Source organism: Podarcis pityusensis (assembly GCF_964106645.2).
Source record: "Podarcis pityusensis genome assembly, chromosome: 3".
Classification (NCBI taxonomy): domain Eukaryota; kingdom Metazoa; phylum Chordata; class Lepidosauria; order Squamata; family Lacertidae; genus Podarcis; species Podarcis pityusensis.
Window position 1 is genome coordinate 121,623,301 of NC_138026.1, and position 18,223 is coordinate 121,641,523.

The 18,223-nt window shown below is 41.9% G+C and overlaps 1 protein-coding gene across 1 annotated transcript in view; it reads right to left on the reverse strand.

Moving 5' to 3' along the window:
• CIB4 (calcium and integrin binding family member 4) overlaps positions 1–17,571 on the reverse strand; it is a 46,058-nt gene extending 28,487 nt beyond the window's left edge. Inside the window, exons 1-3 of the mRNA XM_081001220.1 lie at positions 17,484–17,571; positions 3,412–3,446; positions 1,920–2,016 (exon numbers count right to left, since the gene is read on the reverse strand). Coding sequence (XP_080857346.1) covers positions 1,920–2,016; positions 3,412–3,446; positions 17,484–17,537 — 186 coding nt within the window. The 5' untranslated portion in view covers positions 17,538–17,571. The remainder of the gene's footprint in view (positions 1–1,919; positions 2,017–3,411; positions 3,447–17,483) is intronic.
• Between the last annotated feature and the right edge of the window lie 652 nt (positions 17,572–18,223).

Below are 18,223 nucleotides of genomic sequence, written 5' to 3' on the forward strand. Positions count from 1 at the left end.
CCTTGAAAGCCCCAAAAAGCCTTGGCCCAGTATCCCTGAAGGAGCGTCTCCACCCCCATCATTCAGCCCAGACCCTGAGGTCCAGTGCCAAGGGCCTTCTGGCAGTTCCCTCACTGCGAGAAGCCAAGTTACATGGAACCAGGCAGAGGGCCTTCTCAGTGGTGCCACCCGCCCTGTGGAACGCTCTCTCACCAGATGTCAAGGAAATACAGTGGAAGCAAAGTTCTCAACCCGAGGTACTATTTCTGGGTTAGCGGAGTCTGCAACCTGAAGCATATGTAACCTGAAGCATATGTAACCCGAAGTACCACTGTAAACAACTACCTGACTTTTAGAAGATATCTGAATGCAGCCCTGTTTGGGGAAGTTTTTTATGTTTGATGTTTTATTGTGCTTTTAATATTCTGTTGGGAGCCGCCCAGAGTGGTGGGGAAACCCAGCCAGATGGACGGGGTATAAATATTATTATTATTATTATTATTATTATTATTATTATTATTATTACCTGCAACAATCAGTTTTGAAAAATCTGCATTTAAATCTGCATTCTGAAAGCTTTTTTAAAAATTTTATTTTTCTGACACGTTTCTAGGTATATTTTCCTCTGAAAAGTACACCTTTCAGAGCTTATTTTGATATGCTTAAACATCCGAGGAGTGCATTGCAACTTAAAGAGAATCCACGAGGAGGTCAGTTTGTAGCAGGGCAGGCAAATGCCAGGTCCCAACTCAGAGGATGGGCAAATGAATGGAAAGGTTTGCTTAGCAGACCTGCCCCATCCCCAAATTGCCTTCCGGGGCTGCTCTGTGCACCGAGGAGAAAGTAATGAAGTGAGAGTTTGTTAAGAAGAAGGCACAGGCTCCTTCTTATTTGTGCAGTCACCCCAGGATGGCTGGGAGCTTCAAGTTAATTAAAAGTGTTGGATTTTTGAAGGAAGTTGGGGTTTGTACATGAGCGCTTGGGTTGGGAGGCAGCAAGTGAAAAGGCTTTGTAACCAATGCAAACATTGCATAATGTCTGGGATTCAATAATAATAATATTATAATAATTTATTATTTGTACCCCGCCCATCTGGCTGGGTTTCCCCACCACTCTGGGTGGCTTCCAACAAAGATTAAAAATACATTAAAATGTCACACATTAAAAACTTCCCTGAACAGGGCTGCCTTCAGATGTCTTCTAAATGTCAGGTACCGTATTTTTCACCCTTTAGGACGCACATTTTCCCCTCCAAAAATGAAGGGGAAATGTGTGTGCGTCCTATGGGGCGAATGCAGGCTTTCGCTGAAGCCTGGAGAGCGAGGGGGGTCTGTGCGCACCGACTCCTCTCGCTCTCCAGGCTTCAGGAAGCTATCCGCTAGCCGTGGGAGACGCAGCTCTCCCACGGCTAGCGGAGAGCTTGCCAGCACCCAGAAGCTTGGGGCGTGCTGAGCTCAGCACGCCCCAAGCTTCGGGCTTCGCGCAGCTCTACGCTAGCTCTACGTGGGATAGCAGCCTGTTCTGGGGGCTGGGGTCGGGGGAAGCTCGGGCTTCCCCCGCCCCAGCCCCGCACCTGGGGGGGAAAATAATTTTTTTCCTTTATTTCCCCCCCAAAAAACTAGGTGCGTCCTATGGGCCGGTGCGAAAAATACGGTAATTGTTTATTTCCTTGACATCTGATTTGATATCCCGCTTTATCACTACCCTAAGGAGTCTCAAAGCGGCTAACATTCTCCTTTCCCTTCCTGCCCCACAACAAACATTCTGTGAGGTGAGTGGGGCTGAGAGACTTCAGAGAAGTGTGACTAGCCCAAGGTCACCCAGCAGCTGCAGGTGGAGGAGCAGGGAAGCGAACCCCGTTCACCAGATTACGAGTCCACCGCTCTTAACCACTACACCACGCTGGGAAGGTCACACTCTAATCTCGCTGGCAGGCTTACCTTCAGCTGGGGCCAGGTGGAGACCTGATCTGAGGTGAGTTTCTCCTGTCTATAGTCCTTTCCTTGAGGGCAGTCACTGCAGAAAGCATCATAGATTCTGAAAGCGAAGGAAAAGGGCAGGCTGTTGGCTGGGCTGGGCTTGCACCATCAAGGCTCCTTAAGAAAATACAGTGGTACCTTGGTTCTCAAACAACTTGGAACCAAAACACTGCAAACCCAGAAGTAGGTGTTCCGGTTTGTGAGCTTTTTTCAGAAGCTGAATGTGCTCCATTTTTAGTGTTGCACTTCCAATTTGAGTGCTACACTTCTGCTTTGATTGTTATTTGATATTTATTTTGCGTTTTTGTTTTTGCAGCTCTTTTTGTGACTGTGTGGAACCCAGTTCTGCTACTGATTGATTGATTGATTGATTGATTGATGGTGTGACTGCAGTACACTGTTTATTGCTTTCATTTTATGGATCAATGGTCTCGTTAGATTGTAAAATTCATGTTGCATTGCTGTTTGAGGGGTTGTTTTTAAATGGAAAGGATTAATCCATTGTGCCTTACTTTCTATGGGAAAGCACGCCTTGGTTTTGGAATGCTTTGGTTTTGGAACGGACTTCCGGAACAGATTAAGTTTGAGAACCAAGGTACCACTGTACCATAATAGCTTAAGAAGAGCCTGTTGGATCAGGCCAGTCGCCCATCTAATATAGCATCCTGTTCTCACAGTGGCCCAACCAGATGCCTCTGGGAAGCCCACTTTTTAGGAGGACTCAAATAACACTTGTAATGTAACAAGGACTTTGGATATAATGGACAATCAAATAATTGGAGTGACATATAAAAAAGGACAAGTACTGAACCCATGGAGTGGTGGAGGGAAGTCAAAAGATTCAAGAGAATCTTGTGTGTCTGTTTTTATTTGTGATTTGGAATGTAAACATTAATTTGTAAAACCAAATAAAAATTAGTATTTTTTAAAAAAGCTCTGCAAGAGGGATAAGGGTCGCGGGTGGCGCTGTGGGTTAAACCACAGAGCCTAGGACTTGCCAATCAGAAGGTCGGCGGTTCGAATCCCCGCGACGGGATGAGCTCCCGTTGCTCGGTCCCTGCTCCTGCCAACCTAGCAGTTCGAAAGCACGTCAAAGTGCAAGTAGATAAGTAGATACCGCTCTGGTGGGAAGGTAAACGGCGTTTCTGTGCGCTGCTCTGGTTCGCCAGAAGCGGCTTAGTCATGCTGACCACATGACCCAGAAGCTGTACGCTGGCTCCCTCGGCCAATAAAGCGAGATGAGTGCTGCAACCTCAGAATCGTTTGCGACTGGACTTAACAGTCAGGGGTCCTTTACCTTTTGAACAACTCTCAGTACCCTTAACAAACTACAATTCTCGGGATTCTTTGGGGAAAGTCATCACAGTTTAAATGTATGGGGTGAACTCAAGATGCCCGTACATAAATAGCAGGACCGGAGAGCAGCTAGGAGCCAAAACAGAGATGCACTCACCGTAGGATCTCCCCCTTGGTAAGAAATGTCAGCACCTGCGGGAGAGATAATGCAACACCATGAACCATATATTGGACTTTTTAGTAGGAATTGTACAGTAGGTGCAGAGATACTGAAGGAGCAGAAAATACTGTTTATGTCTTTACATGAGCACCCAGCAAGAACATAAGAAGGTAAGAAGAGAACATCCCTCAATAGGAAACCCAAAAGCAGGATTCGAGCATAAGAGCACCCTCCCCTTCAGTGATTTCTAGCTACAGGTATTTAGAAGCAGCTTCCTCCTCCTCCTCCTCCTCCTCCTCCTCCTCCTCCTCCTCCTCCTCCTCCTCTTCTTCTTCTTCTTCTTCTTCTTCTTCTTCTTCCTCCTTTTCGGCAATCACTCATAGCCCAGTAAGATTGTCTTTGTTATGTACTGAAGTTCTCACCCTGGGCCAGCAGGGGGATACTGTAGATAGTTATGCAAATGAAGGATCGAAAGTAAAGTTCAGTGATTGGATAGTTTTAGAAAGTTGTTACAGTAACGTTGTACTGGAGCTCTATATAAGCAGGCTGACTGAATCCTTTAGTTCAGTTCTGTTCTGGCCTGTGAATAAACAAGAGCTGTTTGAAGAATCGATGTGTCGTCTGAAATGTTCACCCACAACTTAACAGTCTTCCATAATAATAATAATAAAATAATAAAATTTTATTTATATCCCGCCCTCCCCAGCCAAAGCCGGGCTCAGAGCGGCTAACAACAATAAAAGTAACACAGCATTCTAAAATTAATTCATTCTAAAATCAATTCAAAATCAAATTCATGGCAACCATTGGGCTGGAGTTCTGTGAGGATCACCAAAGGAGGGGGTCAGACTGTGCCTTGGCCAAAGGCCTGGTGGAACAGCTCTGTCTTGCAGGCCCTGAGGAAAGATGCCAAGTCCCGCAGGGCCCTAGTCTCTTGTGACAGAGCGTTCCACCAGATCGGGGCCACAGCCGAAAAAGCCCTGGCTCTGGTTGAGGCCAGCCTAACCTCCCTGTGGCCCGGGACCTCCAAGATTTTTTATTTTTTTATTTTTTTTTTTTTTTTGCTTTTATGATTTTATTGAATTCCAACTCATTATACATTTTATCCATTATACAACAAATCATATCCGTTTTAGACTTCCTTCAACGTCACTGACATTCTTTCATAGTTATCCTTTTGGTACACATTCCATTCTTCCATATTGCCATTTACACCTCCCTTCCCTCATTATTTCTATTAAACAATATTCATAAATTCTTTACAGAGCCTCTTTAAAACCCGCCAGCGTTGTATTTGCACCATAGTTATTTTCCAGATAACACACAAATTTCTCCCAGTCCTTTATAAATTTTTGGTCTTTAGTATATCTGATTTTCCCTGTTAATTTGTCCAGTTCTGCATATTCTATTAATTTTGCTCTCCACTCTTCTACCCTTGGAATTTCCTCCTGCTTCCACCTCTGAGCCAATACGATTCTGGCAGCTGTTACAGCATACTGGAAAAGTTTGCAATCTTTCCTTCTAATGTCCTTCCCTACAACACCTAATAAAAAAGCCTCTGGCCTTTTCACAAAGGTATACCTTAACATCTTCTTCATCTCATTATAGATCTCATCCCAGAAGCTTTTTACTTTCTTACATTCCCACCACTGGTGGAAGAATGTCCCTTCTTTGCATTTACATTTCCAGCATTTGTTATCTACCTTATACATCTTTGCCAATCTTACAGGTGACAGGTACCATCTGTAGAGCATTTTCATCATATTTTCCTTCAATAACGTGCAGGCCGTAAATTTTATGTTCTCTTTCCACAACCTTTCCCAATCCTCCAGTTGAATATTATATCCTAAGTCCCTTGCCCACTGTACCATCACTGACTTCACCTCCTCATCTTTCGTGTGCCACTCTAACATTATTTTATACATCTTTGATAGATTTTTAAATTCGTTATTTATTATTTCCTTTTGGAAGGTTGATTCTTTTTCTGCATACCCCCTTTCCTTCAAATCTTTTTTAAACATTTCGTTTATCTGGAAGTAGTGTAGCCAATCATATGTTAATGCTTTAACTTGGTCGTATGATTTCATTTTCCACTTCCCTCCTTCATTGGTAACCATTTCTCCATATGTTCCCCACTTTCCTCTCATGTTAGTTTTCTTAACACACATTATTTCTAACGGGGATAACCAATGTGGGACTTTTGGTTCTAGTATATTTTTATATCTATCCCAAACCTCTATTAGTGCTCCTCTAAAAATGTGATTTCCAAATCCCTTATGTACTCTCTTTTTGTCACACCATAGGTACGCGTGCCACCCAAATTTGTTATTGAACCCTTCCAAATCTAATAATTCTTTGTTTTCCAATTTTACCCATTCTTTTAACCAGCACAGGCATGCTGCCTCATAATACAATCTCATGTCTGGTAGTGCGAAGCCTCCTCTCTCCTTTGCATCTGTCAATAACTTAAATTTAATTCTAGGCTTCTTTCCTTCCCAGACATATCTTGAAATCGCCTTTTGCCATTCCCCGAAAATTTTTGTACCTTTTAGTATGGGTAAAGTTTGAAATAAAAATAACAACTTAGGAAGCACCATCATTTTTACCATTGATATTCTTCCCCATAGTGATAGTTTCAATCTATTCCAAACCTCTAAATCCCTCTTTATTCCTTTCCACATAGGGATATAATTATATTGGTATAAATCTATATTCTTATCCGAGAGCCAAATTCCCAAGTATTTAACCTTTTTGACTACCTCTATCTCCGTTTGTTGTTTTAATAATTCAATTTTATCTTGGTCCATATTTTTAACTATCATTTTGGTCTTCCTCTTATTCAATCTAAATCCTGCTAATTTTCCAAATTGTTCCATCTCATCCAAAATTTCTTTTGTACTTTCTATAGGTTCTTCCAGAGTCACAACCACGTCATCCGCGAAGGCCTTAACTTTGTATTCATTTATACCTAATGTCACCCCTTTGATTTGCTTATTTTGTCTTATTGCATTTAATAAAACTTCCAGGACCACTATAAATAGCAATGGCGAAAGCGGACAACCCTGCCTTGTTCCTTTAGATATTTTAATATCTTCCGTGATGATGTTATTTATAATCAACCTAGCTTTCTGTTCTGTATAGATTGCTTCGATACCATTAAAAAATTCATGACCCACTTCCATAGCCTCCAAATTTTTCAACATAAATTCCCAGATCACATTATCGAAGGCTTTCTCTGCATCTACGAATATTAAGCTTGCTGGTTTATCACACCTATCGGACAAATATTCAATAACATTGACTATATTTCTTATATTGTTCCTTAATTGTCTGCCCGGTAGGAAACCTTCTTGGTCTTTATGTATGATTTTTACTAATATCTTTTTTAATCTCTTAGCTAGGATTCCTGTGAAGATCTTATAATCTGTGTTCAGTAACGAGATAGGTCTATAATTCTTAATTTGGGTTAAGTCCGAATCTTGTTTTGGTATTATTGTAATAAATGCCTCTTTCCATGTTCCTGGAATGTCCTTTTCTTTTAAAATGTTGTTCATTACTTCTACCAACGGGGCCATCAACGTATCTCTCATCTCTTTATAATAGCTAGATGTAAGTCCATCCGGACCTGGTGTTTTCCCTCTTTTTAATTCTTTTATGACTTCTTCTACTTCCTCTTTACATATTGGGGCATTCAGTTGTTCCCTTTGATCTGTTGGGATCTTTCTCACCATCTTCTCTTTCAAATATCTTTCTATTTTCTTCTTGTTATTCTTTTCTTTATTCTTATATAGTTGTCTGTAAAAATCTAAAAATCTTTTCCTAATTTCTTTCGGGTCTGTTATTTCTTCTCCATTTACCTCAATTTTATTAATTGTACTTTGTTCTTTCCTTTTCTTAGCCTGCCAGGCCAACCATTTTCCTGATTTATTGGCAAACTCAAAGTTTTTTTGTCTTAGCCTTTTGATATTCCATTCAACCTCTTTATTTATTAACATCGCAAATTGGGTTTGGAGAATCTTTATTTCCTGTAGTATCTTCTCATTGTTAGGTTTTTTTATCAATTTTTGTTCCTTATTCATAATCTGTTCTAAGATCTCTTTTGTCTTTTTTTCTTTGTTGTTTCTTTTCCATACATTCTGCTGAATAAAGAGGCCCCTCATCACTGCCTTACTTGCATCCCACACCACACTCGTTTTTGTCCCTTTATCCATATTATCCCTGAAGTAATTATCTAGATTTTTTTGTGCTTTTTCGACGAACTTTTGGTCGTCCCATATGTTATCATTCAACCTCCACCTAAAAGTTCGCTCTTCAAAACCTTTTAGCTCCATTTCTATTGGGTTATGGTCCGAAATCACCTTAGCCTGTATTTCAATTTTTTGAATTCTTGGAGTTAGCTCATTTGATACCCATATTTGATCTATTCTTGACATTGATTGGTTCGACTCTGAGTGGTATGTGAATTGCTTCTCTAGAGGATGTCTGAGCCTCCAAATATCTACTAAGTTACAATTCTTTGTCATCGAAAAGAATGTTTTAGGTAATTTCCCTTCTTTATTCTTCGTTCTTCTCAATCTGTCCATTTCTATTGAAACCACACCGTTCATATCCCCCATTATTATGATTTTTTGGTCCATGTATTCAAATAATTTCTCCTCTAATAATCTGAAGAATTCCGTCTTGTTCCCGTTTGGTGAGTAGATCCCAACGATTATCAATTTTTCACCTTGCCACTTAATTTGAACCATTATGATTCTGCCTTCTTCATCCTTAAATAATTGGTGAGATTCAATTTTATTTTTAATATATAATACAACACCTCTTTTTTTCTCTTTATTCGAGGATATAAATTCATTCCCTAACCTTTTATTTATCAAAATTTTCCTGTGCTTTTTAATCACGTGCGTTTCTTGTAAACATATGATGTCTAAATTTTTCTTTTTTAACATATGTTCGATCTTGTTCCGTTTTTTCTTATCATTCATCCCATTCACGTTCCAGTTCCATAGTTTTAACGTCATTCTTCTTATCACTGTTTAGATTTGAGTTTTACCTTATAGTCTTTCTATCTCTTCTCCTTCTTCGTCTTCTTCCTCTTCTTCTGATTCTCTCCCAATGTGTTCTTCTTCTTCTTCTTCTCTTAATTCGAATTCCTCCCTTAAGTTTAATCCTCCTTCTGCCCCTTTAGCCTCTTCCTCTCCCCCTTGGAGCTCTTTATATCTCCTTGTAAATTTTCCAATTTCCTCCGGACTAGTTAATCTTCTTTTTACCCCTTTATAAAAAAACGAGACTCCTTCCGGAAATTCCCATCTAAAATCGATCTTATTTTTCTTAAGCAGTTGCACCAGTGGTTTATAAGCTTCTCTTCGTTTCAACAACCTTATTGGAATATCTTTAAAGATAATTATATAATTCCCATCAATATATAATCTCTTCTCTCTATTCCTTTGCAAAATCTGATTCCTCATCTCTCTATCTTTAAATGTTATTAAGCAATCACCTGGGAATTTCTTTACTGTTCTTGATCTTATTTTCATTCTGAATGCATTTTGTACTGTTTTTGCCACTTCTTCCTCCGATAACTCCATCCACTGCGCAATTTCTTTTACCAATCTTTCTTTTATATTTTCATTTTGTATTTCCGGTACTTGCCTCAATCTCAAATTCACTTCTCTCTGTTTTAGTTCATTCATTGCGATAGAGTCTTTTATTTCTTCCTGTATTTTGTTTAAATCTGCAATCTCCTTTTTCATCTTCTCTTCTTCCCGTTTCATCTCTCTCATTTCATGTTTTGTCTTTTTAAGTCCCTCGTCCACTCTCTTTGAGACCTCTTTAATCTGCCCTTTTAATTCACTAACTGTCTCCTCAATCTTTTTATCCATTTTCCCAATTTTATTATCAACCTGTTCTAATTTTGTCTCCAAATTTTTTCTGCTCTGTTTAATTTCTGCAAACATCTTCAATATTTCTGTTCTGAAATCTGTTTCCTGTTTTGAAGCTCTTCTATCTGTTGGGGTCCCCCCCTCTACCCCCTTTTTTTGTGTATGCGACATTTCCTCAACTATCAAATATCAGATATCAAAAAATTAAACTATACAGTTTCTAGACAATTCCCAACTAGTAACAATTACTATTATCATTAAATATCAATGAAATGTCCATCAAAAACTGACAATACTAACTTAAAAGAAAGAAGGGTTATGATTTACAGATTTTTTAACAGTTCGCCTTCAAAATCATATATTTAGATTTTGTCTCGTCCTCCACAGGTTGAAGAAGCTTAGTTGTTAATCTGTATTCTTCTTGCCCCCGTTCGGGCTAATCCAGTCAGAACATTTATTAAACTGTCTCTGATTTGAGGGTCTATAAGAGCTCCAAAAACAATTATCTTTAAATTGGTAGTCCAAAAGTACTCCAGAGGACAAATGTAGAGAATATAAAGTCCAAACTCCAGAAGACAAAGATAGTGAATATAAAGTCAAATTGTAATTTCCAATATGTTCAAGTTCCACATTCCAAATTCCAAACTATCTGTAATTATCTATATTTATTTTATTTATCCCTTAGAAGCAAATTTGTCCCTTAGAAATGGGTTTCTATAGTAAATAATTCCTGGAGGATTTTCCGTTAGGAGTTGAAGAGATTTCTTAAAGACGATTTTTCTTTCTTTCACAGTCTTAGATTACCTCTACGGAGGTTTCTTACTTTAAATAATAATGCTTAATTTGAACCACTAGAGGGAGTCCAACCTTACCAAATTTTAGAGTAGTTCTTAAATGGCTTCCCTACTCCAACAGTTCTCTTTAAAGTCCAATTTTCACTAATTTAAAGTTCCTAACAAAGATAGAGAACAGATGTAAAAGATGTTAAACAAACCACCAAAAACCACCTTCTTCAAGAAAAAAAAAGGTAAAACCGAATATCTTATAAAGTCACTTATTATAACATCAGGAGTCCTTCTTAGCCCAATATGGCGTCAGAGGTTTTCTTAGCGTGGAAATGCACTCACAGAGTCACAGAGATGTAATAGAATAGTCCTCTTTGTCTTTCCACTGCTTCACTGACGCTGAGATCACACTTCATTCGCAAAAATTTTCTGCTCCCCTTTTTAAAGTCCTCCCTTCTCTTCTTTCTTCTGGAGAAAGTTAAATTGTTACAGGGGAGACGATAATAGTAGCCGCTAGCGGCAACTTACTTTCATTTTAGGCTCTGCATACAACCTGTGTCTTTAAATGAAGCCAGACGTCCGCTGAACTCGAGCTCTTCTCTTTTTAATTCGGAGACTTCCTTGCTCTTACTGCTCGTCAATTCCAGCAATTTTAGATGTTCTGCATCCGAATTTCTTTATTTTGAGAGCGGAGCGCTATCTCCCACAGGCTCGGGGCTTCGCTTATTAGCCGCTGCTATGGCCGCCCGATCGCCTGCTGCTCGTTCCGCCGCACTCTTCACCTCTTTTTACGGAGGCTACCTGGCGGCCGGACGGGCAGCTTTTTAGGCACCGCCGGGAACCTGAACCCCTAGACACCCTCCAGAGGTACAACCAGAGGTTTTTGCGCCCTAAAAACCTCCTTTTTCGGCTAAAAAAGCCAGGGCTTTCCCACCGGAAAAAACCCTCGCCTGTAGCGGGTTCCGCGCTCCACCGGAAGTCTCGACCTCCAAGATGTTTTTGTTTGAAGACCAGAAGGTCCTCCGTGGGACATACCAGGAGAGGCAGTCCCGTAGGTACGAGGGTCCTGGGCCGGTTTTAACAATGAGAGTTGTGTACAGCTATTAACCAAATGAAAAACAACCAAGCCAGCGGACCTGATGGGATACCTGCCGAAGTCTTCAGAGTGGGTGGGATTTCAAAGCATTGCTGCCTTCAGCTGTGGATCCAGGGCTTAGACATCGTGGCTAGTAGTCATCTCCACCCCCATCGTTCTGCCTGGACACTAAGGTCCAGCTCTGAGGGCTTTCTGGCAGTTCCCTCATTGCGAGAAGTGAGATTACAGGGAACCAGGCAGAGGGCCTTCTTGGTGGTGGCGCCCGCTCTGTGGAACGCCCTCCCACCAGATGTCAAGGAAATAAACAACTACCTGACTTTTAGAAGACATCTGAAGTTATAGGGAAGTTTTTAATGTTTGTCGGTTTAATGTGTTTTTAATAATCGTTGGGAGCTGCCCAGGGTGGCTGGGGAAACCCAGCTAGATGGGAGTGGTATAAATATTATTACAGTGGTACCTCGTGTTAAGTACTTAATTCATTCCAGAGGTCCTTTCTTAACCTGAAACTGTTCTTAACCTGAAGCATCACTTTAGCTAATGAGGCCTCCCGCTGCCGCCGCAACGCCGGAGCACAATTTCTGTTCTCATCCTGAAGCAAAGTTCTTAACCCGAGGTACTATTTCTGAGTTAGCGGAGTCTGTAACCTGAAGCGTATGTAACCCAAGGTACCACTGTAGTATCATTAGTATTAGTATTAGTATTAGTATTAGTATTATTACCATCTAGGTTGGTGGTCATCCCCGCCTCCAGTGGCAGCAAGCTCCATCTTTTAACTTCACATGCCATGAATAAGTCCTTCCTTTTACAGTCGTACCTTGGAAGTCAAACAGAATCCGTTCTGGAAGTCCGCTCACTTCCAAAACATTTGGAAACCAAAGCACAGCTTCTGACTGGCTGCAGGAAGCTCCTGCAGCCAATCAGAAGCCCCGTCGGACGTTCGGGTTCCAAAGAACGTTCGTAAACCGGAACAGACACTTCCGGGTTTGCAGCGTTCAGGAACCAAGGTACGACTATCTGTCCTGAACCTTTCAACATTCAGCTTCACTGAGTGTCTACAAGTTCCAAGTGCTATGGGAGAATTTTTTATCTATCCACTCCCTCCATGCCATGCCTAATTTTATGAACTTCTATCATGTCTCCTTCTTACTCGCCTTTTCTCTAAAGTCTCAAATGCTGCAAACTTTCTTCATTCGAGAATGATGAATATCTAGTGTAAAAAAAAAAATCCCAGTGGTTGCAGAGCTGAGATAAAATGCAATGTTTAAAACTCCAGAATTGAGTCATGGCTTGCATTGGGATCAACCAAAATGACAATAACTGCATTACCCTGCGTTGGATTTTGGAATTTTTTTAAATTCGGACCAGGATGGCTTACCTTTGCTTTTAATATTTTTAAGGCTGCTATGTCCTGGTGGTTTTTTTTTTTCTGTGTTAAAGAATGAAAAAGGAAATACTAGACAGTGCTTTCTTTCCAACTCTGAGTGATAGCTTTGGTTTATTGGCCAGTACATCAATTCACACTTCCTTGAATATCTCAGAAGGGAGCCTACACTGAAGTTTTCACAGCCTGCAAGCTTAATTACACGCAGGCAATGAATTAACCAATTAAGGCAGCTGACTAATCAGCTAAGGTGATTAATTGGTGGAAACTGCCTCATTCCCCACCCCCAAGACAAATGTGAGACTAATTTAGGGGCTTTTGTGAGATCAATACTCCCGTACATTTTTCAGGGGAGTTAAAATAGAATCATTGAACTGTGGAGGAACCCACGGGATCATCTAGTCCAACCCGCTGCAATTCAGGAATCTCAACTAAAGCACCAACAAGCAAGATCTGTAGATATTGCTTGGAGGGGCTTGAAGGGTCTCTATTGAAGAGTGAGCGAAAAGTCAGGTGGCGCAAGGTAGCGTGCACATCTTCCGCAAGGTGTCAAGGAAAGCAAGAAAACATCCATGTTGCTATTGCCATGGGGATGGCAGTCAGCTGTCCCCATAAATCAGACATTTATGGACCACCACCATAGCTGTCAACCGTCCCGTATTTGGCGGGAAAGTCCCTTATCCCAGCGCCGTGTCCCGCTGCTGTCCCTTACTGATGATGTCCCTTAAATTTCCCGGGTTTCAAAGGAAGCAGCTCCTCTCCCTCCCTCCCTGCTGGCCAGGGAGGAGGGAGGCTCCAACTGTGTTGCTGGGCTGCGTTGCTCACCCAATAAGGAGTCTAAGAACGACTGGGGGGTGGAGCTTGCATGCCTTGTGCCGATCAAATCGGCCGCGTTGCCTGGGGACTCGCCTTTGCTCAGCGCTTCCCAGCGGAGAGGTGACGGTGGTTTTCCTTGCTGCATCCCCTTTGCTGGGTTGCTGCGCTGTGGGAACCACCACTTGAGGCTTCGTTTGGCTGCTGGCTGGGCTTTCTGCCTTTGGCTCGGAGGGGCTCAGAAGTCGAACATACCTGTGCCCGGAAAATCCCTTATTTTGGCTGCTGATCCCTTATTTTCGAGGCTGCTGGTCCCTTATTTTCAAATCTGTAAATTGACAGCTATGACCACCACTCACTCCCATCCGATCACAGTCTCTAACCGCTATGCCACACCACTGATGGGAGTGGTGGTCCGAAATGCCTGGAGGGCACCATCTTGGGGAAGGTTGCTCAAAGGCCTGGATGTGACCCACACTCACAGACAGGACCTATCCTGCCTGTTTCCACCATCTTCATCCCAGGTCAGTGGGGTTTCCCATCAGCCAGACATAGGGTGCAATCCTTTGCTTTTGGCCAGGATCGTGGCCGGCATAAGCAGTGTGGCATAGCAGTTAGAGACCTGGGAGACCAGGGTGCAAGTCCCCATTCAAACATGAAGCTCATAGGGCCAGTTGCTGCCTCTTTCGTCCTCACAGGATCGTTGTGAGGATAAACTGGAGAGGAAGGGAGCCATGTATACAAATATGATAGCGGATCAAATATAACAACGCAGACCACAGGGGTGTTGTTTTGCTTCACGGACAACATTGAATATCTGTCTGGGACAAGTGACGGTAATAAATAATAATAATAATAATTTATTTTTATACCCCACCCTTCCCGGTTCAAAAACCGGGCTCAGGGTGGCTAACAACAAATTTGAAACACTTAATTATAAAAACAGCATAAAATACAGAATAAAAACATGAATAACAATAAAATTCAAAAATCAAGTTAGGGGAAATAAGCATTAGATAATCCCCAGGGCTAGCTGGCTGAATTAGTCCTACTTGGGCCAGCGAGGAGACCAGGGGAGAATTAGCTGTGGCGTCTCAGAGCGGGTGATCTTCATAAAAGGGGAGGGGGAGGGAAGAGAAGGGAAATAAAAGATCAGGCTGAATTCAAATTAAAAGCCAGGCAGAATAGCTTTGTCTTACAGGCCTTGTGGAAGGAGGTTAAATCCTGCAGGGCCCTGGTCTCATGGGACAGAGTGTTCCACCAGGTCGGAGCCATCACTGAGAAGGCCCTGGCCCTGGTGGAGGATAGTCTGACTTCCTTAGAGCCCAGGACCTCTAAACTATGATTATTCATGGACCTTAAGGTCCTCTGCAGGGCAAACCAGGAGAGGCGGTCCGTATCGTTAAAGCTATGGTTTTCCCAGTAGTGATGTATGGAAGTGAGAGCTGGACCATAAAGAAGGCTGATCACCGAAGAATGGATGCTTTTGAATTATGGTGCTGGGGGAGACACTTGAGAGTCCCATGGACTGCGACTCGGCGGGCACCTTTCGCGCCCCCCCAACTCGTAAAGGAACCCAGTTACGGGCTCCGGAGCGAAGAGAGGCAAGTGGCGCGGTGCTGAGAGTCAACTGCTTCTTCCGTGGAGTGAAGCCGCATAGCCGTTGCCAGAGAGCGCTGCCTTTTTCCTGGGACAATTTGGCTTTTAAAACAATTACCTGTGAGTAGCTCAATTTCGAACAATTGGACTTTAAATAATGACCTGCGAGTAGAAAGGAAAATTGGACTAAGAAATTCTTCTCAATTTGACACTGAAACGGGAAGGTCTAAACAGGAAGTCAGCCTTCCGTTTCTTGTAGATAGATTAAAGCAAAGACATGGCAAACTAGAGTTCAGAAAATCGTTTGTAAAGGATTAACTTTCATCATTTAAAATTGTTGAACCCCCTTCGGAAGCAGGAGAAGAGGGGGGATTTTTTCCGGACTGGTTAAACCTGCAGAAGAGAGTGTAAAGAAAAGTAATTTTCCACCGTCTCGGACCTGGGAGCAGGGTGTCAGGACTTACGTTCTTTGGGAAGTTCATTGACCATAGACAAACGTCTTTGACAGACAGTTAAAAGAAGAGAAACATAGTGATTCCATCGTTCTCCTTCGCATTTTAAAGGAACAAATATTGACAAAATATCTGAAAAAGGAAACTTTGTTGCTAGATCTACTTTTAAAAGAAAAGATCAAATAGAAGTTCTTCCCCTAGAGGGAGCCTGTGAAACTGTTACTAAATCTAAATCGGGGAGCTCTGCAGCTGCAACAGATTAAGATTGTGGGAACAGACTTCTGACCTTGTATAACAATGTATTCAGAAGCTCTGGTGCGTGCTTTCTGCAAAACAAGTGCCCTATTGGAACAGTTACATGAGAAGACGGACTTGATGACTGTTGCGATCAGAAATTTTGGACAGGTAGTGGGTAACTATATAGAACCCACCCAGGAATCAAATCAGGAGTGTGCTCTGACAGATCAGATGAGGGAAGAGGATGTTGCTGGACCTTGGGTGCCAGAGATGGAGGGAGCTGTGGCCCAGCAGGAACATGAGTTGTTGGATTTGACAAATGAACTTGGAAAAAGCCAGGCTTGGAGAGATAGAGTTTTATTTGGTTTGGAAACGGGGGGTTGGATAGACCCCCCTATGCAGGGATGTTTTGACTTTCCAAGTCTGGCAATGGGCCGTGAGATGTTTGGGGTTGTGGGGGCTCTTAATTCTGGAGGGATTTTGAAACATGTTTTTAAATACCACATGGAGTTTAGTGTGGACTATGGAAAAGGGGCTGATTTGTCGAGAAGGGTCAAAAACACTGTCAAGCTGGAGTTTCCACGAGTGAAAGGAGCAGGAGACAAAGTAAAGTACAGGTATAAATATGAAGAAGAGCTGCGGAAGGGACATGGAAGAGACTTAAGGGCCTCGGACATAAGATTACCAGGTTAATGAGCTAGATTGATGGGATAGAAAGGACTGACAAAACCCGGGACCAGGAGGAAGGGACGCTGGATGAAGATTGGAAGAAAGTTTTTTTTTAAAAAAAAATTATTAGGATTGTTTTATAAAATTGATGAATGTTAGAAAAATGTTGGAACGAAATCATTTGGCTTTAGCAAAAATGTTAAAAGAATTATGTAAGAATATGTTATGGTTATGAGAAACTGGTATAAATAAGATCTAAGTTTTAAGTTTTAGGGTCTTTTATAGTAAGATAAGGTTAAAATAGATTAAGGTAATTTAATGACAGAATATTATGAAAAATGGAAAGGATTTGCTGTGATAATTAACAACTAGGATACAAAAAAGGGAGGAGTGAGGAGGTCGATGAAATAAGGCAATGACAGTTAAGGATTTTGGAATATTGGATTTGTTTTTAAATTTTTGTGGTTTATTTTTGCTTTTTGATTGTCTTGTGTTACGTGTTTTGTTGTTACTTTTTGATTTTGGTTTTTATCAATTTGTATTGCTTGATTGTGGTTTGTTTTTCTTTTGTTTTTTCTCTTTCTTTTTCTTTTTGTTTTTCTTGTAATTTTAAAATTCTTAATAAATATCATTTAAAAAAAAAGAAAGAGAGTGCAAGAAGATCAAACCGATCCATTCTGAAGGAAACCAGCCCTGAGTGCTCACTGGAAGGACAGATCCTGAAGCTGAGGCTCCAAGACTTTGGCCACCTCATGAGAAGAGAAGACTCCCTGGAAAAGACCCTGATGTTGGGAAGGATGGAGGGTGCAAGGAGAAGGGGACGACAGAGGACGAGATGGTGGGACAGTGTTCTCGAAGCTACCAGCATGAGTCTGACCAAACTGCGGGAGGCAGTGGAAGACAGGAGGGCCTGGCGTGCCCTGATCCAGGGGGGTCACAAAGAGGCGGACACGACTAAATGACTCAACAACACCAAAGGTCCTCTGCAGGGCACACCAGGAGAGGCAGTCCCATAAATATGAGGGACCTCTCAACTATGATTATTCATGGACCTTAAGGTCCTCTGTGGGGCAGACCAGGAGAGGCGGTCCTGTAGATACGAGGGCCCTAAGCCACCAACAGGAGGGTTTGGGGATTGTTTGTCCCTCTGCTCACCTGATATTCTTCCAGGTCCTTTTTCTTCATGGAGTGACTTAAACACTGACCCATTCTCTTGCCCGGAATGTCAACCCCAGGGAGAAGAATGGAGTGAGGGACCCAGTAACCATTGGTGACAGAATGCGCACCATGGATCCAGGCCTGCTTCTGTCATAAGTGCCAATCGACTCTTCCCATAAAATGGGCGTAAGGACACCCTTTTGCCTTCAGAGCTGGAGGCTTGTGGGATCTCTCCTCTGCTTTCATTGTAATGATCTGCATACTTTCATAAAATGTGTGTGTGTTTAATTTTTAAAAAATGATTAACAGCTATGTTCTTAGCTGTTTCTGTTTTAGGTATAAGCCACTTTGTGTCTTTGATGAAGGAAAAAGGTAGGATTATTATCAATGGGGTTTTTTTCAGGGGGTACTCAAAGGTACGCAGTATTGGCACCTCTTTTGTTGTTAATAAGTGTGGCATGTACTATAACAACTTCATGGTGAGTACTGGCACCTATTTTCCTAGAAAAAAAGCTATTATTATTATTATTATTATTATTATTATTTACTTGATTATTATTATCTACCAGACTTGATTATTGTAACTCACTCTACACGGGGCTGCCCTTGAGACTGACCCAGAAACTCCAGCAGTTGCAGAATGCCACGGCGAGACTCCTTATGGGGTCCTCGCCGCGGGATCACATTCATCCAGTGCTATACCAGCTGCACTGGCTCCCGGTGGAGTACAGGATCAG